The 21,745-nt window shown below is 39.6% G+C and overlaps 1 protein-coding gene across 1 annotated transcript in view; it reads left to right on the forward strand.

The window, feature by feature from the left end:
• uacab (uveal autoantigen with coiled-coil domains and ankyrin repeats b) overlaps positions 1 to 10,445 on the forward strand; it is a 50,063-nt gene extending 39,618 nt beyond the window's left edge. Inside the window, exons 11-19 of the mRNA XM_039653586.2 lie at positions 265 to 372; positions 567 to 599; positions 1,837 to 1,929; positions 2,048 to 2,078; positions 2,264 to 2,313; positions 3,593 to 6,271; positions 6,376 to 6,528; positions 8,307 to 8,372; positions 8,604 to 10,445. Of these exons, the coding sequence (XP_039509520.2) occupies positions 265 to 372; positions 567 to 599; positions 1,837 to 1,929; positions 2,048 to 2,078; positions 2,264 to 2,313; positions 3,593 to 6,271; positions 6,376 to 6,528; positions 8,307 to 8,372; positions 8,604 to 8,675 (3,285 nt within the window). The 3' untranslated portion in view covers positions 8,676 to 10,445. The remainder of the gene's footprint in view (positions 1 to 264; positions 373 to 566; positions 600 to 1,836; positions 1,930 to 2,047; positions 2,079 to 2,263; positions 2,314 to 3,592; positions 6,272 to 6,375; positions 6,529 to 8,306; positions 8,373 to 8,603) is intronic.
• The last annotated feature ends 11,300 nt before the right edge of the window (positions 10,446 to 21,745 follow it).

Here is a 21,745-nt window from a genome sequence, read left to right on the forward strand (position 1 = left end):
CATGTAATGAGTCTATATGATATATTAGTTTCACCTTTTAAGTTAAAATGCTGAAATATATGAACTTATGCACGAGATTCAATTTTTTCGAGTTTTACCTGTGTGTTCCATTTACATATTCTTTAACCCGCATTTTTAGGGTTGTAAGACACCGATCCTAGACATTTTTTGTATTGCAAACTGTACATTTATTACAAATGAACTGTACATTTATTACAAATGACTACATTTAATGACTGTGAATTATGTACATGTGTTTTCAAGGACCTGGAGAAAAAGAATGAGAGCCAACAGGAATCTCTAAAGAAGTTCCACCAGGAACAGAGGACGCTGCTTGACAAGGTCAACATGCTTCAGCAACAACTCAGCCAGGTGTTTCTTCAGTTTTTTCATAATTGGACAATTTATTTGCAAGTCTGTGCCTTACACATGTGTTTTCAGCATTGAAGCCAAAATACTCTTCTATATTTATCTGAGCAGGCAGTTTTGTATTTATATTACAGTTGTTTTGCAGACATCTTTTGTAATGCATGTTTTCTTTGTCTCTCTTTCCTTTCCTTTTTCAGGAAAAGTCAACAGTGGAGGACATTCACAAGGAGGTATGTGTTGCCCTGGTTGAGACTTTCTTCTGTCCTAGTGTCATTGTCTGTTCTTTTTAAAAAAAAATTATCATTCGTTCATCATCTACTCCTGCAAATTAGTCTTAGTATTAGAAATTCGCTATTTGAATCAAAATATGTCATGTGAATCGTGTAGATCTGGTGTGTGTGGGTAAGGGGGGTGTGTGGTTTGATTGCAAGCTCAATAAACCTCACAAGAATCGGAAATGGGCTAATTTATCAATTCCCATAGACTGGAGTGAGACCAAAGATGTCTCTCTCTTGCTGCCACGATCATTTGTGGTCTGACCGAACACTGTCGCGCCTCAGTTCAAGCAAAGTGGCGGTGTGGAGCGCACTTGAACCGATCATCTCTTCCACTTAACTAGTTACAAGATGAAATAAACATCAGAAGGTATTTGTTGAAAGATACAGTTGGACTTCTCGAAATCCGAATCATGTCACATGTAATAGCTCGATTGGTTTCAATCACGGAAAGGCGTCAATAAAACAGCTCTTAAGCAATGTCATATGCTCAATATTGCAGATTCCTTGTCTTTTTACCTGTTCTTCAATTAATTGATGTTTGAATATGTTTTAGAACAACATTTTAAATATTTATATTTAAAAAAAATTAGTAGAAACACAATTGTCATTAAAAATATATTATAACGCTACTATAAAAACTTTGTGTAATTTAAATGTACGTAGCCAACCAATCAATTAATTTTAATTTCCCTTAATACTATAATGATGTACCAACTGCAGTTTCCTGTATAGTTTACAGCATTAGATGAGTGATATTTTAGTGATATTTTAGATATATTTGAGGTAATTAGCCATGTACTGTGTTTCAATATTGACTAGTTTGGGGCCTATCAAGCAAAGTTCATTATAAAGATTATCAAATTTGAATCCAATTGTGAAATTTTTGTCAATGCCCAGCCCTAGTGTCAATAAATATTTTTTTTTTTCTTGTGCAAATGTTGTCTCTTTCCCTTTTTTTTTGTCAGAGTGCACCTGAAATCTTTGTTTACATCTTAAAATCACAAAAATGTCTCATGCCTCATGACCACCCAACAACAATATAGTTCGTAACCATGTCACCTTTTTCTCTTCCTCTGAGTTTTCAGGGCTGATTATCCTATCATAGTTTTAATGGTTTGTTGGGTTTTTTTAAGGTTGTATGCCAGTTGCTATTGAATATGTATGTGTATCTGTTTTTTTTTTACACTAGAGAGAGCAGCTGAAGCTTTTACTTTCTGCCAAAGAGAAGGAAGAAGGAGCCCGGGCCATAGAGACTGTGAGAGTCCAGCAGCGGAGCCATTTGGTCAGTGAAAATCTTTGCAAGATGCTCATCAAGGGCTGCTGCTTGTTAACTCCAGATCCAGAAACTCATGATTAAAGTAATGAAATGATGAACAAATCTTCATGTTTTTATTTTACAGGGAGATTACCCTGGCCAGTCCGTGATCAAAGGTGATTTTGTCTTTTAAAATCTGGGTCTTTAGACTGTGATTAATTACAGTATGACTTTGATGTTAGAGATTTCAATATAAACTGTGCTGATGTTGAAATTGTTAATTGTAAGGATGTCTAAAATGTCACATTTCTATAAGTACAGTCACATCTGGGTTTTTATTTTGGGTTCTTATTTTCTGCAGGAAAAGACAATGTACTAGTTCGACAGTCACACAGCTTGGACTCTGCTCAGGTGAATTTAAATTTCTTTAAAATTCTTCTTAATCAGCGTAAATACCAAAAATTTATTTTTATATTAAATTATATAGTAGCTATTTATATAACTAATGTATCATTTACTTGGTGTAAACCAACTCCAAAACAAACAATTAAACACACAAATGACTTTTTACTGAAACTACTGTGATTTAAAATTGCTCACCTTGTTCCAATATTCCAATCCCTATCTATTGGTAATAAAATGTGTGTGTATATCAAACATTGTAATTAGTAATTATAAGTAATTATATCTTAAGAGATATTAAGAAAGAGGGTAACACTGTGAATGAAACATACTACCATGGCATGGGCACTGTTAAGTAATTACTAATGAAATAATATAATAAAAAAAAATTGCTATTAAATAACAATCTGTAACATTTGGGTCTACAAAATGGTTACACTGTGCGTAAATGCAGTTTAATGTTTTACTCCGTATTTATTTGGGTTAATACTCAGGAACTAGTCAGTTCAGTGTACATACACAGATATTTATTTGTCTGAATCCCTCATGAAGTCCAACAACAACAACAACAACAGACTACAAGTGCAAATGCTTAAATGCAAAATTTAAGAAATAATTCCAAAGGTTTGCTCAGCACGCACAAGGTTCCCAAGGTTTGAAATTTTACTTGTATTCACTAATGCAGCGAGCAGGCTGTCTATGTCAGCTGTGTTGAGCTTAGGAGAGGAAGTCAGATAAGTTGCTCTCTCTCATTTCATTTCAGAACCTCCATAGCCTGCAGCGTCAGACGGGTTTATGATTTATTTGCTCTATTTTCTGAAGGGATATAATATACTTGGGTTCAGCTTTTGGGCAGATGTGGTGGATGCAATTTTGTTGTCACATAGCACCCGAGACTACTTTACTCTCACCTACGTTAGAGGTCACTACACATTTAAAAAAATATGAAAATGTGCACCTGCTAAAGTAGGATCAGATGTTTGACTTGGGAAGTGGCCTAGATAAAGTTTTCTTTGAAAGTTTTAAGCCCTTGTTGTGAACCCATGTGAGAGAAAATATGGGAGCCATCAAATCTTCTGTTCAACAGAATGACGGCCATGGATTTTTACAGACCAGATTTATTTTCCCTAATTTCTTGTTCTTATAGTAATGAAGAGAAAGAAAGCTGTTTAAAATAAAATTAGGCTCTTTCCAGTATTTTCCCATTAAGCTTAATTAGTATCCACTAAGTATTCTGACAGAATGTTTTTGTGCATAATAATTAATGCCCGCTTGTGTTTGAATTCAGATCTTGCCATCTATAGGACCATCTCGATCTCTGGCTCGACCTCTGGAGCTGTCTCGGCCGATGCCTGGTGATCCTGAGTCACTTCGACAAGAGCTTGAATGTGTCCGCCGACAGCAAGAGGCTGCACAAGAGGAGGTTTGCCGCCTCCAAAAAGCTCTAGCGTGCAGGTCCCAGGAGTGCGAGGAGCTGACCAGGAAGTGTGAGGCCATCAAGCGTGAGTCGGACCAGCAGGTACGTGAGCTTGAAGAAGCCATGGGAGATGTGCAGAAGCGAATGATAGACTCTGAGACAAAGGTAAAACAGCTTCAGGCTCATGTGGTGGCAGTAAAGGATCATCTCAATAACCAAGTTGTGGATGACCTCAAAGCACAGCTGAATGACATGAAGGCAAAATACGAGGGAGCTTCTACCGAGGTTGGACGCGTCAGGAACCATTTGAAGCAGAGTGAGAAAGCATTGGAGGAGTATAAAAAAAGTGAAGGACTTCTGGCTGTGGAGGTTGAGAGGCTCACTGCAGAGCTGAGCGCAATGCAAGAGGACCATAAAGTCATGGAGGAGACGCTCTTGAACATGGAGGGTCAAGTGAAGACTACAGAGGTCAAGTTGACGTCAATGGTTCCCGGAGAGAAGTTTGACAACATGAAGAATCTCTTCACCAATGCTGTGGATGAGAAGGAGCTCCAGTTGGCTGAGTTAAGGGAAGATTATGACCGTGTGCTGGAGGAAGTGGCAGAGCTCCACCGTGTGATGGACGACCAACAAACTGTCCCCTTGCAAGAGCATGAGCGAGTCCGGGCTGCTTTTGAGGAACAAAGCTCAACCCTGAAGAAGAAACTTGCTGATGTCACTGTGAAGTGTCAGTCATTAATATGTGAAGTGGAGGAGGGTGAAGATGAGAGAGAACTGCTCAGAGAGGAGCTGCAGGAACTCCGCAACAATCTGAAGACCAAGTTTGTGACCTTAGAAAACCATGAGGAGGTGAAGAGGTCTATGGGACTCGCTGTGGAGGAGTTAAGAATTAGGTTAACAGAGGAGACGGAAGGGAGAAAGCATGCTGAGGAGAAGCTACAGAGGCTGCAGGAGGAGAAGGCCTCTTTATGTGAGAACATTACCAACCTGAAGAGCACGTACATCCCCTGTGAACGTTATGAGAGTGAGATAGCTGCACTCACAGAACGCAACACCGACCTGGAAGGAGATCTTAATAGCCTTCAAGATCAGTACCAGGAGAAAGTCAATGAAATTGAGATTTTGGCAGCTGAAAAAGCAACAATGAAGCAGAACTTTGACATTGAGTTTGTCACAAAGAAGGAGTATGAGAGTGTGCAGATGGTATTAGATGAGGCTTTGGAGAAAGCTAAGATTGAAATCGCAAAGTTGGAGGGTTATTGTAGACTTCGGGATGAGGAGTTACAGAAGGCGAAAGAAGGAAATGCTAAGTTGAAAGAAGAGTTTGAGAATGTGCAGGCCAAGATAGCAAAAGACTATATCAGCCTTGTGGAACATGAGATATTCAAATGCACAATGAGCAAAGCGTTATCGGAAGCAGAGGGACGAGGTAGAGATGCCTACTCAAAGTACCAGTGTGCCCAAGAGAGCGCATCAAAACTACACGAGGAAATCGAAGCACAGAAGAAAGAGTTGGATACTATTCAAGAGGCATTACAGTTGAAGTTTGTGCCATTGACTGCTATGGAGGAAAAAGAGATGCATTTCAACACCACTTTGAAGGACTTAGCAGATAAACTTGCTGAAATGCAGGGGATGTACAATGACGAAAAGACCAAAGGGGAAAGCCAAAGGGTAGAGAATGAAAAATTGAAAGAAGAGATGGCGGCTCTGCAGCAAAAACTTCAGATGGGGCTTGTGTCCCGTGAGAAGTACAAAGAAGTGGAGGACCGCTGCAAGAGCCAGGGGGAGGAGCTGAGTCTAAAGTTGGTGGAGCTGGAGCAGCAATATAAAGAGGTTACGATCCAGAGAGCTGAACTAGAGGAGCAAAACGCCTTGTGCAACTCTGAGATCCAGAGTCTCCTGAAGAAACTGAACAGTGAGTATATCCATCTGGATCAGTTTGAGGCCATGCAGAGGTCTCTGAGTGGGAGCCTGCAGGAGGCGCAAAAGGAGTGCAAGTGCTTACAGGAAGCTCAGAAACTGGAAGTCCAGCGTGTTCATGAACTAGAGAAACAACTCCAGAGTCAGAGTTGTGAGGAGATCCAGTATAGCCAGGTTAAAGAGGCTCTTGAGCGTGAGGTCAACAAGCTTCGCTTGGCACTGCAGGACGAGGAAGAAACCAGTGCGCAGAGGGCTGAAGATGTTGCTACTCTTCAGACTGAGCTCCTCAGAGCCACACACACTCTCGATGACCTCCGCAGCTATGAAGAACAGGTGACCGAGCTCAGAGCTGAAAAGCAAAAGCTTGAGGAGAAGGTGTGTGAACTTGGCCACCGGCTGTCAGGACTGGATGAGCAATATGAGGATCTGTACAGGGAAACAACCCAGGCCAGGGAGGGTGAAAAGAGGGCGAGAGCTGAAACCGAGGCCCTGCAGATAAAAAGTGCCTCCATTGAGAAGGAGATCAGAGATCTGAAAGAGAGATATGAGGAATCGCTCCGCACCATTGGAGAACTACAGAAGAGGATTCAAGCGTCCTCAGAGCAGACTGAGCTTAAAGACAAAAGGGTAAGAAGGTTATACTCGTTTGTTATAAATTAAGTGTTTTTTTTTTTTTTCGATAAGTGCCTGATATTTTGTCTGATTATAAAGCAAGGCGTTCTCTGTTTCAGATCACAGAACTGTTGGCAGATGTTGAAAGGCTGAAACAGGCTCTGAATGGCTTATCCCAGCTGGCTTATGCTGGCAACACTCCCAATAAGAGACAGACTCAACACATTGACACACTCCAAGCCCAGGTCAAGAGCCTCCAGCAGCAGCTGGCTGTGAGTAGCTCTGTTCGTATACACATACAGATGGATTAGTTTGCCCTCAAATATTACATTCTATCACCTTGGACTTAAAAATACACCCACTTACTAACTGACTTGCGTATGTAATACAAATATAATATAAACATAATCATAATATTTAAAAAAAAAAAAAACTGTTAGTGATAGAATGGACTGAGGGACTGATTTCTTTCTCCCTCAGGTTATTTCAGCTGTAATTGGATTATATTATTAAGTCATCGTCCAAGATTTGGTGTTATACTGAATTTAATGATCTTCTTTTACTTAAAGCATAGGGTAGGCAATGCTTTGCATAAACACTTTTTGTTATACTGATTGAAACTCTCTTGCTCATAGCAATTAATAATAGAAGTGGCCTAGGGATGCACTGAATCACATTTTTTCACTTCCGATCCCGATACCTGAATTTGGATATCGTCCGATACCGATTCTATTCCTATACAAGAGCTGTGTTTGCCTTAATATTATTATGATCATTATTGTTGATTTTATATGATGCTGAAATAAACGGCTCTCAACACGTATGTATACATGTATGTCCCAAAAGGCAACTTTAGGTAAGTATAAAGCAGGAACAGGAAATCTCGTGGCCTCAAGATAGTAACTCGTGGCCTCATAGTAACTCGTGGTATCTTGAGGCCACGAGTTACTATCTTGAGGCCACGAGTTAGTATCTTGTGGCCACGAGTTACTATCTTGAGGCCACGAGTTAGTATCTTGAGGCCACGAGTTAGTATCTTGAGGCCACGAGTTAGTATCTTGAGGCCACGAGTTAGTATCTTGAGGCCACGAGTTACTATCTTGAGGCCACGAGTTAGTATCTTGTGGCCACGAGTTAGTATCTTGAGGCCACGAGTTAGTATCTTGAGGCCACGAGTTACTATCTTGAGGCCACGAGTTAGTATCTTGAGGCCACGAGTTAGTATCTTGAGGCCACGAGTTAGTATCTTGAGGCCACGAGTTACTATCTTGAGGCCACGAGTTAGTATCTTGAGGCCACGAGTTAGTATCTTGAGGCCACGAGTTAGTATCTTGAGGCCACGAGTTACTATCTTAGTATCTTGAGGCCACGAGTTAGTATCTTGAGGCCACGAGTTACTATCTTGAGGCCACGAGTTACTATCTTGAGGCCACGAGTTACTATCTTGAGGCCACGAGTTACTATCTTGAGGCCACGAGTTACTATCTTGAGGCCACGAGTTGGTATCTTGAGGCCACGAGTTACTATCTTGTGGCCACGAGTTACTATCTTGAGGCCACGAGTTACTATCTTGAAGCCATGAGTTACTATCTTGAGGCCACGAGTTACTATCTTGAGGCCACGAGTTACTATCTTGAGGCCACGAGTTACTATCTTGAGGCCACGAGTTACTATCTTGAGGCCACGAGTTACTATCTTGAGGCCACGAGTTACTATCTTGAGGCCACGAGTTACTATCTTGAGGCCACGAGTTACTATCTTGAGGCCACGAGTTACTATCTTGAGGCCACAAGATAGTTATAATTAATTTTTTTTGCCAAAGTGGGACTAGGGGGGCTCCGTAGGTTTCCGACCCCTGATGTATGTTTAGATGAATCCAATGTGCCCCAGCCCCCCTCCTTTACTTTCATGTTATGTGTGTGTTCAGTTGCTTAGTATTTTGTGTTTCTGAGGGTGCATTGCTTTTATGAACACATTGACCATCTAACCTTGCAAGATCTTATTATATAAAGCACTGCCTGATATGCCCTTTCTTTTTCTTTCTAAACAGGACGCTGAGAGGCAACATAGAGAAGTTGTTTCAATTTATCGAACTCATCTTCTCAGTGCAGCACAGGTAATTGTATATGAATGTGTGTTGATTGTGAAGGTTTCTTTTCTTTTGCAGTAGCATTTCCTTATATTTTGCTCCCATAACAAGGCCATTCATACCTCCTCTGTATATTATAGCGCATGGTCTTTTGTGTTCAGTGCACAGGTCATAACATGTGGTTGCATAGAAATTTCTGGATGCAATTCTGAAGATGCATTTATCCTGACTGAACACCCATGACTTGTTTTCTTTCAGGGTCACATGGATGAAGATGTTCAAGCTGCCTTACTGCAGATCATTCGAATGAGACAAGGTTTTGTGTGTTGAGGTCAACACACCGAGACCACACTGACTCCAATTCATCATTCACACAGTAACCTCCCATTCAGCTCAGTGCAGTTTTATACTGCTCTGAAGCACTTCACCCAGAAAGTCAAGTTTTGTAACGTTTGATATGTTCTGATTAGGTTCAGTTTTGTACGTTCTAACTGTATGAAATATAGTATCTGTAATATGGATTTGCCTAGTGACAGTACTATATATAGCACTAGGGATAGCTAAACTCATCAAAAAAAAAACTCATAAATCATAAACATGAGAGGCAATGGATAATTATTTAATCATAATTAAGCATATTGACTTATCTATGTATGTTATTGCTACATGCTACAGAGTCAATGAGAAGTACAGGATGTTGTGAAGATGTAAACTGCACACTCAGTGATTGAGTCTCATGTACCTCCTTATTTCATGTTGAAATAACCTAACTACAGTTTAAAGAAGAACATTCCCTCCCTCCATGCTTTTAGCCTCGGTCTAAGCTACGTGTGGTGCATTAATAAGGGACGCAGCCCTTTAGAGAGATTTTAACATGCTGTTTCAGACCAGCATTACCGTGTCCTCTGCAATGGTTATAGTAATGATCTGGTTTGGGGAAATAGATCTTTCAACTCTAGGGAAATTAGCTTTAAGGCTTTAGTGGAGTGGTGGGCACAGAGGCACTTCCTGGGCCGTCTGTGTTTTATGAAATGCCAATGGCATATTGGTTTAATATCCTGCACAGTAATAATATAAATATTTTATCACATGTAAGCTTATGCTCATACAGTGTACAGTAACAGTAGAGTACCACCACACTAAAAATCATTGGTACACTTGTTTGGAGGGTCCCAAAATTGTTATAGTAGAATATCATGAAAGATCCGAGCACATTGCTGCTTCATCTTACACGTATCTTTTGCAGTTTTAACCGGGCGTATGTCCATACACTGGATCATATGTTTCAAATGCGTGATGTATTTGAGTCAGTGAGTGTCTATTGGAGTAGTTCTTTAATAAGGTGTTTATGTAAAATTGCTTGATAACAGCAGACCACATCTCATGGATGAGCCAATGAGCAAAGAATTTAACACTGAGGACTTTCATAACCCTTTATCCTTCATGTTCCTGGATCCTGGCTGATATCGCCATCTAGTGGTGTGACTTGGCTGGCCAAGTTTGATGTGTGCTTTTGTGTAGGAGAATGTGATGCATTTAGGAATTCTCCCTTTTGATGCTTTCCAAATCTGATATATCCCCTTTTACATAGCTTTGTACTACTTTTGGTTAATGAACACCATGTTTGTAGTAACTATTACAGAATTCAGCAGGACTGGAATGGAAAGGCACAATAATCTGCTCAGGTTTCAGAACGTGACTGTCGACTTACTTTATATTCTGAGGATTTTTTTTTTCTTCTAAACTGTCATTTTTAAGTCAAATTATCCTTTGAGTTTCCAATCAGATATTCTAAAATTAATTAGAGTTCCCAATCATGGCTTTTCAGTATTCATTTGATTTATTTTCAAAACACCACTGTAGTGCCGTTTGGTTTGATTGGAATTAACTGATGTTAATTAACTGATGAACTGTTGGTTCTCTTTGTCGGGAATGACTAATTGTAATGGTTTCATTATTTATTAGTAATACATTCTTCTAACTGCTCTTTTGGTTATCAGTTAGTCTGTGCATTTCCTTCATGGATATTTTTTTTCTTTTTTTTTTTTTTTTGCTGAATTTTGAGTCTAACATCAATAAAAGTGCCTCTTTTAGACTAAACTGTCTCTGTGCAAATGAAAAAGATTAATTCAAGCAGCCTCATAGTGTCATGAGGTGAACTTTGCCGTTGGCAGGCCTTTCCAACCCCTCTCGCTCTCCTTGAAGTGAACGCACATGTTGTTACTTTAAATCCAATCAGATCAAGATTGAGAGCTTTTTTCCTCATGTGTTTTGCATTGATTTGTACCTTAGAGTTTAACATACCTTTAAAATTAGATTTACAAAGACAAAGAAAATACTTTTTTTATTCTTCTCATAAAGGTCATGGTTTTTTTGTTCTAATTAAATTAAGGTCAGAGTAAAAATGTAACACTCCAACAGAATCAATTTTGTTTTCCCCTTCTACAGTGTGCTTTAGTAAGTCACTATAGTCTATGGCATTTTACGTAGTCTCAGTCACTTATGCAATAAGGTAATTTTCTTAAGCTCTAAACTCATCCCACACCTAATTAATTTCACATTTTTGTGTATTTGATTGCTTAAATGACTCTCCCCCTTCCTCAGCAGTGTATAGTTTTTATGAGTGTGTTATTTGTGGCCTGCCCTGCATAAGCTGTTCTCAGCAATTATGGCAAATACAATTCAATCTGTTTGGAGCTTTTCCTTTAATCTCATTTCCAGGACCATAAGCAGAACCAGACATCCTCCCATCACTCCCCTCTCTTTCCCTTTCTCTCTACCATTAATCATGTCCATAAGGATCACAGTGTAACCCTGATGTTTAGCCGGCCCCCTGGTAGGTAGGTGGGGGGTGAGGGTGGGGGTTGCTTTTAATGTGGTTAGTTGTTCACTCGGTAGTCTCTGTGTCATGATTCAAGCTTGCTTTTACTGCAGAGCCGTCCACATGTCATAAATGATTTGCTCCTTTTTTATCTATTTTTTTTTCTGTCCTTTTTTGGTTTGGTATCTGGATCTGAAGGGTTTTTTTTATCTTTCCTTTTAATACTTTTTAACAAATGCAGATGTGCGCAACATCCCGTTTTGGTCTCTTTCACCCTGGGCCTCCCTTAGGTTTTGCTGGCGGTGCTTTCTGTATTTCTTTAAAAGAATCTCATGGGAAAAATCTCATCTTTTCTCATTAGCCACCCTGGATCGGTCACCTCCGCTCACCCCTTTAATGTTTTTGCAGAGGTCCCTGCACTTTGTTGCCTCAATAAAGTTCATTTATAGGATAACAGGGCTCTGGAGGACACATGGGGCTGATTTCGACTAGATGGATTCAACATGTCTCCTGCCCAGCTCCTCTCTGATCCTTGCCATGTGATCCATGCCTCCCTGACCTCATCATCCATCATCTAACACCTGGGATGAGGGGGGGAAAATGGTTGAAAAAGTAAGAGACTCTTTTATATTGTAGGATTTATTGGCTGGCCACAGGAGAGTCCCACTACCAACCGCCAGGCCGCAGCTCTCTCTGTCCGTGGTTGGGTTTTTATGCATGAGGGAAGACCATAGAGTTGTGTTCTGCACATTTTGGCCTTTCTGAACACGTTTTTACCTCCATAAAATTGTTTGTGGGTGAGGTGGGTTTGATTCAATCACTCGGGGTACAAAAACTTGATACTGTTGAGCACATTTCAAACAGACTCTTAAACCGCAAGGTAATTGTGCAGAGGTGTTACTTCAAAGTTGAAATTTTAAACGGCCCATTTAAACGGTTACATCTGAGCTCATTGTTGTTCTTTTTCCCTCATTAGCTCTCGGTTAACCACTAATGCCTTGTGTATCAATCAACTCATTTTTACTTTCTCCCCCTTTTCCGGTCAAACAAGAAACATGTGGTCGTCCTCTCTTCCAAGCTCAACCTCTTAATAATCCCCAGGCCTCGATGGAAAAACGACTGAATTCGCATGTCTGCTAAGAGCTGACACATGGGCCTGTGTCCGTGGTTTAACAGAATAAGCATGCGGAATTGATGGTTGGCTGCTTGGAAATAGTGCTGCAACTAATGTACTTTCTTGACTGTTTTTTTTTTAAGCATTTGGTTTTGTCTGCTTTTCTTGCTCTGTGGTGCAGAGGCCTGTGGTACTTTACAAGCTTGTTAAGAGGTAAATTGAGGGGAAAGGTGAGGAGAGCGTTATGGTTTCCCTTTTTGGCCGTCTTTGCTATACTTTCATTTTGTTAAGGACCTCAAATGGTTGACAGTCTAAAACATTAGTTCATGCAGAATTTGTACATAATGGTCTATGAACTCATTTGTAAGAGTCTTTATTATAGAAAAGCAATGTGTAAAAAATACATTTTGTATTTGTAACAGGTGGCTTTATATAGAGCGCATGAAAAGGAAGAATGCAAGGAAATGGTCAAATTCAATAATCCACAGAATGCAGGTTGGTACCATTTTTTTCTGAGATTGTAAATATTAGCCTGCACTATTAAATTAAACAAAGTATGTAATATTGAATATTTCCTATTACTTTTATTTATTATGAACATTTATTATTATTATAAATGTTGTTAACAGTTGCTTTATATTTTATGCAAACCATGATACTTTTTTCAAGATTCTTTGTTGATTTTTTTATGAAATTTAATAGAACAGAATTAATTCTAAACGGAGAAATCTCTTTACTGCATGTTTGATCAATTAAATGTATTCTCGCTAAATAAAAAGTATTTAAAAAAAATCATACTAATTTTTGAACTGTGTTTATAAGTATACATATAGCCTACTTATGTTAGTATACACACACACACGTTATGATAAATTAAAAAATAGTTTCTAATATAGTATTATAACCAATGTGCTTCTGTCATATTGTGCGTACAGTGTATATGTATATTTATATATTGCTTGTGGTAACCACACTGTAAAAAAAAATATTGTTGGTTTAACTTAAAGTAAGTAACCTGGTTTCCTTAATTTTAAGTTGATTGAACTGGAAAAAGTGAGTTACTACAATGAAAGGTGATTAATTTAATCATCAGAAACTCAAAATAAGTAGTTATCTCAACTAAATAAATTATTTAAGTTGATTTGACAAAAAAAAAATGTTGTGATAAGAAATCTTGAAAATATTTTTTTACAGTGATACTGCCAATGACTTTAATTGCACAATCGCTAATGAACCAAGACGCTTTCTTGCTGATCATCCTCTACTGATTTGCGTTAGCTTGTCTTTTCATTTTGCAGTCCTTTGCACCCAGCTCTCAGTGTTTACTTCCTTCATTTAATACCTCCGGCTGGGTGAAGGTGCGGTTATAGAGGTGTTTGAAATGGTTAATGTTCCTGGAGAGTTTCCTGCTAGCAGAACATAAGGTATTAGTTTATTCCTTACTCATTAGGCTCACAGTCAAAGTGCTTTAGGCAAAAATCAGGGCTGTGACTGTCGATCATTAGCGTTGAAAATGTGCATTTGTTAGACAAAGCCACAGTCACACAATCCAATTAAGACATGAAAGCCCCCGTCTCCTAGGAAGGAATTCACAATACATAAACAGGCTGTAAAGTGGAAACTTACATCTGCATTTGTTTCTTTTCTTGAAATTCAGCCACATTTGGTAAACTTCAACAAACCCTTGTTGAATAATTTGGAAGAAAAAAAGGATCGGTAAATTAATACCATGTGTTTTGAGAGCTACACAAGGGTTTATTGTAGTGTTAAGTTAAAGGGACAATCTTGCTATAAGTGAGAATCCCCACTCCTGGTGTAAATATAAGACTGTGGTTCATTTAACCCTGGGGATTTTGCTAGATTTTAACAAACAAGAACATTCTAATCACTTTGAATTATGTGCGTTTATATGATATATTGTTAAAGATCTTTCCATAAAAACTGTCTTACCTGCTTTTATAACAGATATTTACTGATATTTTAATGTCTTTAATCAAGACCAGGGTCTTTTGATGTTGCATGAGTGTGTGTAAGAGTAACTTGCCTTCATCTTGCTTTTCTAGATGTTAATTAAATTGCTTTTCACTCTTCTTATAAGGCAATATATTAGATTAATGACTTTAAATGTTCTTTAAATCTCTCTAATCTCCCCCCTTTCATCTGGACCGTTTGCAGGCTTGTGTTGCTGTGATTTGCTTGCGTCTCCTGCCTTTGGTTCCACCGCAAAGATTGCAGCACGCCCCGGATCGTAATGCAGATCCCTATAAATAGCAGTTTCTGGATGCTTGCAGGAGTTGGTTAGTAGGATCCTGTTGGGAACGGTGGCTGCTGCGTCCAGCCTTTGATGCCTCTGACTTTCACTGAGCCAGTTTCTACCTTTCACACCAGCTTCATATAACCCAAAGAAATATTTTTCAGTCATCTACACAACAAACGACTGAATCCTGAATGTCAGTGCCCACAGAGAGAGACAAGTGTCTAACAAATCATGTATGGCACATTACATGAGTTTGCTTCACGGGAATGGTCCAGTCAGATGCGCGAATGAACAATTTAGATCATGACATCACAAATTCAAGTTTGCCACTGTCTGAAAAAATGTGCAAAATTTTTAAATTTTTAGGGGTACAACAGCTAGTCACTATAGGACAGTAAACTTAAAGGGACAACTTTGTATCTACCCCTAAAATATGATGATTAATATACCATTAACTTACTACTTGGAGAGGTAAGATACAAAGATGTTCCTAGGTACTATTTTTTTTTTGCACTATTCTGCAAGTGCAATGTTATCAGATGACGATTAAGACCTACAACTAATAGCCATTTATATAAATACATTGCATAATCATATGCTTTTTTTCCCCTCTTAATCGCCTAGTTTCATTCTAGTTTTTTGCTTGAGAAAAAAAAAAGTAATTCTTTAGAATTAAGATATTGTGGCTAACAGACTCTATCATGTTAAGTGGTTATAACTGCACAGGCCCCATTGCTCCACTCCCCAGTTCTGTCATTTGCCCTTAATTACCACGCCAGCAGAGTCCATTAAATATTCTCCTGCTAATGCCTCATTAGCTTCTGCAGGCTAAATGGTCAAGAGATGTGCATTTTATTGGTAGTAAGCGTTGTCCTCTCTGAATCACTGCCTGGGGTCATAACCATGAATCAGGGCTCAGAACGGTCCCCCAGTTTTTATATCTGAATTTTAAGACTTTCCCTCAGGAATTACTGCTTTTAGTCAGACAGGAGTGTGATGTAGTTCCACTCCTATCATCCAGAGGGCAGACCTACATCAAGTTTTAAGACTGGCTTGGATTCATGATTGAGCAGGAATGATCACAGATGCTTTATGAATCCAGGATCTGATAGACAGACAGACAGACAGACAGACAGACAGACAGACAGACAGACAGACAGACACATATGATATGGATGGATAGATAGGATTGAAATGATAGATTGATAAATATCTGGATGATATTTATGAACAACCCTGATGATTCAGCTACTGCACCCGTCCAGCAACATGAAACAAGCTCATCCGGGGCCTTTAAATAAAAGCCAACTAGTTCAGCAGAGTACCTTGGAAATACTTGGATATAAATCTCTGTCCTTGCAGACGCTTCATCTGCAGTGAATATTTTGGCCCTGTATCTCTGTTTACACAGGTGAGATGGTCTATCATCAAATATTTGTGTGATTTAATGCTTGATTTTCATTTGCTGAGGTTTTGGCAGGTGATCTACCCAATTTTCTGGTGTGTCATGGCCACTCGTTCCCATTCTAGATGGGCAATAACATGCCAGCTCTCATCATAATACCTGTGTGAATATTTACCCAGGCTCACCTGCTGCCACATCTGCTAAAATGATTGTTAAGGGTCCGTAGAGATGTGAGGTGGGGATCGAGGCATCTGAGCAGTTCTGCTGTTGTTTTGTTTGTTTAATCTGCATGGCAATTTTTTATATAAAGGCAGTGGATGTATATGGTCGCTATTATCATCAGATGAAAACAACAATGCTTAAATGATCAGCATTTGGCTGTTGGCTGCCTTCAGATTTGAGTGCCAATCCCAAACTATTCCCTTTGACGGCAGAGATTCCCAACAAGCCAGAAAACTCAATATATCTGCTTAAAATATGTGAGCAATGCATGTCAGCGTATATATGAATGCATATGTATGAAGTACTGCCTGCTCGTCAGTCTCTTCCATTTGCATAAGCGTTTTATTCCCATTTTCATCCAAATCATATTAGAATGCATTATTAGATTCTTTCTGCAACACCAACGGTAGATACATGCTGGCTTTGTGGAGAGCAGAGAGAATCTGCTTCTGAATTTGTGGCTTTTGATGTGCACTTTCTGTGGCTTTGGATGCAATTCTGACAGGTATTGTCCCTGAGGCGAAGGATTACCTGAGGCCTCCTCACAAAAGAGACCAAAACAAGTTACCGGAGGGCTTGTAAGCCCCTTCGTGGAGAGTATGACATAAATTATTCTAGCCTTGCAGATGTTCTGAGATCAAAATCTGCATGAATTTATGCCATTGGCAGCGAGTCCCACTTATTAGTTTTCATGATGCATGCTGGAGCAGCTGCAATGCCGGGGCTTTTACAGGGGTCATAAATCTGGATCTGTCATCATCTCAACCACTTTGGTAGAGATTATTTCACTCTGCTAATAAAGCAACTCCCGCTCGACATTACAAATGCCTGCAGGTTAACAACCTTGGCAGCCGTGCGATCTCAGCGCTCGCTCGCACTTCAGAGGCTTTGCGAACTGGGGAAGAAATAGAAGCCCAGATATAATGGAGACCCTAATGGATCCCAGGTGGTTGTTAGATCCTGACCCCACCTGATATTTTCCTTCTCAAGGGAGAGGAACCATGGGTCAACCTGCCTCAAGTGTTTGGAGCTTCATTGTTCATTTATACTCTCTTTGATGTTGCTGCATATACCAGAGCTTACATTTGTGCTTTGTTCAGGAATGGACCAATTTCCTATTTTTGGTAAAAATGTCAGTGCTCACATTCTTCAACATGATGGAATAGTTAAATAGTTGCATTCAATGTTATTCTCTCCTGGGTGTGCACGGTTGAAAGTTTGTGTTTCCAGTGGAAATGGTCTCGGCAAATACATGGTTAGAACTGTGCCATCAGTGGAGTTCATAAAATTAACTTGATTAACCCCATATAATTAACTTAATGGAACCAATCAATTAAAGCTAATCTTATTGAGTGTTCCCGTGTAATAGCTGCTAACCTTATTGAATGTTCTTCGACCTTTTCTTCTCATGCACTGTGCTTTGTTTCCCTCTCAGTGTTTACTTCCTTCATGTTAATGTGACGAAACAAGAAATTCACAGTTTCCCAGGTTGTCCATCAGTTCTTTGTGCTATAAATAGGGATTGGAGGAAACAATTATTCCAGTATGGTTGTTTTTGTTTCTAGAAAGTGGAATCAATAAATATGTTGGTATTTTTTTGTATGTGAAATAGTTGTATTTTTACAGTAACTGGTGTCTTGTCTTTTTTTATGCAACTTTTGCCGTCCAATCTAAAAATCAAGACTCAATCAAGACAATTTGTTTTTGGAAAGCATGATAAATGTTGCTTTTAGTTAATTTATGTTGGATAAAGGATGATTCAGAACTTGTTCTGGTGTTCTGCGGTACACTGTGAATGTAGATGGTCACCATACAGTATGAGTATGGTAAAGTACGCTATTTTGAACATAGCCACTATTAGGGACCTGATTGAGACACACCCTTTGTTTCAGGCAGACCGTTAAAGAACGCAACAAAGATGTCTCCCGGAAATCCTGGAGAATTCAACCAATCAGAGGATGACTTTGAAATTCCTGAAGTGTTTCCCATTTTGTGTACCTAATGCATCAGACGTTTAGGCAGCGGTCGATGGGGGTGACGAATGAGGCTGAGACTATATATGACGGACGCACAAAAACTGGACACACTTTCACAAGGGCAAAGTCTGAATCTGATTGGCAATGAATGCTTCAGAGGAGCAACTAAACTATTGGTTCTTGCATTTTTTTTATTATTTTTTTTTTTTATGTGAAGTCTCAGCAGAACAAAACAAAACTGTGATCGGTCACAGTCAGGAAAAGGCTGTTTGTCCTTGGCTGCACAAGACTATTCACTTTTTGCCGTTTATCAAGCCATTAGCAGCCAGCGCCCGATTCAAAGTTTTTATGGACACTTGAGCCCGATTGAGTCATTTGTCTGTCTTTTTCAATTATATTGGATAAACATAGTCATTGAGGTAATTTAGCTCTTGAAAATGAGAATGAAGAGATTTCATTCAGTCATAAAAGGCTCACAACTTGGTCAGTGCGTCACCCTCTCTTCATTTAACAGTGATTTTATGTCAGTATTGTGGAGGATCAGTACAAGTGTCTATTCAATGTCTAAGTTTATATGAGAACATGACTGAACATTGACTGAAGCTGTAGTAAAATATGATGCTTATGCAATCACTCCAAAGTCTTGTCAGCCTTAGGGGATGACAATGATTTTTCACATGCGAGTTTGTTTGGTGAGCACTGGCATATATGTATTCATCAAGCCTGGATTCCAGCCCGAACTCCGCCCACAACATTTTTTGGTTGGGAAGTTCGGTCTGGACTCGATCCATTGAGGAGTAATTATGATCTAGCAAAAAATGTTCGGGCCAATCAAATTGCCAGGGCGGGCTTTATACGATGATGGACAGATGATCTGCAGGGACGTAATCATCACGTTATCAAAGAGCGCTCAACTGGTTTCCCTTCAAAGATGACTGCAGCTGGAGAATTGAGATGTATAGATTCCGCTGTCGCGTCTGTTGTGAAATAAATCGACAGCGCATTAATTTTAATAAACAAACAGAAAACTGCAATCAAGGCATATGTCAATCGGAAATATATTTTTGCCGTCCTTCCTACATGATTCGGGAAAAGTGTAACTTATCAGCTGGCTCTGGTGGTCGCTAAGAAGATGGGACTTAATGAAAAGCCTCTGGTCGTTGTGGTTTCTCCTTTGGTCGCAGTCATGGAGGACCAAGTAAGAGAAGCAACACTCGCTATTTTATATTAAGTAGTTGACTTACTGCATTGCTCTGATTGGTTGTAGGTCTGTCCAACTATCCAATTGAGTGCAGAGGGGTTTTTTTCTGGTTCGGTTGAGACACGCCTCATAATCAAAGCCCTACGGAGCAGTTTCAGACTCATATTCTGACAAGAATATGAGTATGACGAAGTCAGGCAAGTATTCGTCCCTTTTGCCTTGGATCCTGGATCCAGATATTGCTCGTGCTAAGATGGTCATGTAAAATGATTATCTTAATTAAGACTATACCTTTTTTGACTTATTAGTTCAAAAGGATAAATTCAGAGGGGAAAAAATCACAAAAGTGACGCACTTTGAGACCATTACATTTTGTACATTATTCTGTAATAATGGACCATATTTAAAGGAGCTGTATGTAAGAAATGTGTTTGAAATCATCAGAAAATGGCCCTGATGTGTCTCTAGACATTAAGAAATCATGTTCATTTCATCACTGACAACAGTAGTCCAGCCTGGATATTGTCATTTAAAAAGTGAAATTTGATGTTGATGTTGTCAATGTTTTGGTCTGATGCTCCACCCTCCACCCATCTACCAATCACGGAGTCAGTAGTGTTGCTGCAACCGGGTTGCCAGCTCTGCTCTAGTTACCACAGCTGCAGCTACAAATGTGTTGGTAAAAAAATGTTGGATCCTGCAGCCTATCTGGCAATTTGGGGTCAGGGGGAAGGGGGAGGGGATACACCGCTCTACAGTAATTTGAAAGTGATTGCAGTACCAGTTTTGGCCACAATCTTACATACATCTCCTTTAAGACCACAATAGTTCATCTGTTTGGTACCATGCAGTTGTGCAATTAGTTCTCAGATGTTCAGTGGTATCATGATGCCACAATAGGCTATATAAAAGTGGATCTTCTGGATTACAATAAACATATTTTGAGACACTCATTTGACATTTATATTTGCTTGGTACTGCAAGCATGTGTTTTATGTGGTGAGCTTAAGTACATCAAAAGTATTCCAATTTCAGACTGCCATAGTAAATAAATAAAAATAAAAATATGAGGACCAAAGTTTTTGACATTATTTTCAGCCCTCTTATTTTCATGTGACTCAATCGGCATGTTGTTCTGCAACCGTATGAGAACTATGTCTATGCATGTTGTTGACAATGGCCAAAGCCACAAACTCTGCCCCACCCTGAACTTTAGGCAGACCACAGACATTTGTTTCCTATGACCTTCCCTGCTTCTCTATTTGCTGTAGCATGCTGTTCTCTTCCCGTCTCTGTCATCTTCCCTCCCTGTGCCCATTCCTCTTTTCCTTCCACCATTACACTCTCACCCTTGACTTCTTCACTGCTCTGAAAGTTCTCTTTTCACTGGCCTGTGGTCAGACCCAAGAGTACTGGCCACAGTAACCACCCTCAAAGCTAAAGCACCATTTCCTCTTTACAAAACCACACCAACCTCTACTAGTCTTGTGACACAGCACAGTTAACATAACACTTGCAGTCCAAGCCAGAGATGTTTTGCGGACAGAACCTCATACCGTGTTGGCCATTAACGTCCCAGAAAATCAATGTTGTTGTATTCATTTTCAGAACAGCGTTTGGTCTGTTTGTACTGATTGGTTTGGGTCAGTCAGCCTGACTGTTATGTGGTTTGTAAGAAGCAGCAGTAGGTCTGCATGCATGCGGAAATGGAGGATGTGTTTAAAGATGCCCCCATGGCACAATGCGGCTCGTTGGATAACAGATTTAATGTAATGGTTTGTGTAGGAGGCCTCTGGGCGACCAGCCCAGGCAGGGGAGACAATTAGACTGGCCCCATCTCTCCCTGATTTTCCTGAGGGCAAATGCAATATGTGAGTGTTTGTGTGTATAAATAGTTTATTTTATAATACATATCACTGATATATATCAACAGTTAGTTCTGATTGGTCAATAGCTGTACTTTATTCATTATAAAACACGGCTATGACCGCTTCACCCAACGGTTCTATTTATCACTGTGCAACACTGTAGTTCCTCTGTTGTTTTTATTTGAGCTTTCCTGCATATTACACATTGAAATGATGTTTTTGCTGTTCACGGTCGGGGACTATTTTTCTTCTAGCCGAAGGAAGGCTTTTAGTGATTTTACTTCATGAAAGTTGCACTTATACATATTTTCTTTGACTTAAATATTTTTATTGTGTAACAACTCCGCTTCGCGTCGCTCCTAACAACGCCCTTCTGCCGTTACTTATTCACGATACAGCACAGCCTCTCGTTCCTTATTGCAACATAAGTAACTGAATAATGGACAAATGTGTGGAATATGTTGTCGTTGAAAGACGAGGCCAGACCTTGAGTGTTTATGGTGGAGATTCATTTAACATCCTTCTCTCCCCTCTAG

The sequence above is a fragment of the Pimephales promelas genome, chromosome 1 (assembly GCF_988280905.1).
Source record: "Pimephales promelas chromosome 1, fPimPro1.hap1.1, whole genome shotgun sequence".
NCBI lineage: Eukaryota > Metazoa > Chordata > Actinopteri > Cypriniformes > Leuciscidae > Pimephales > Pimephales promelas.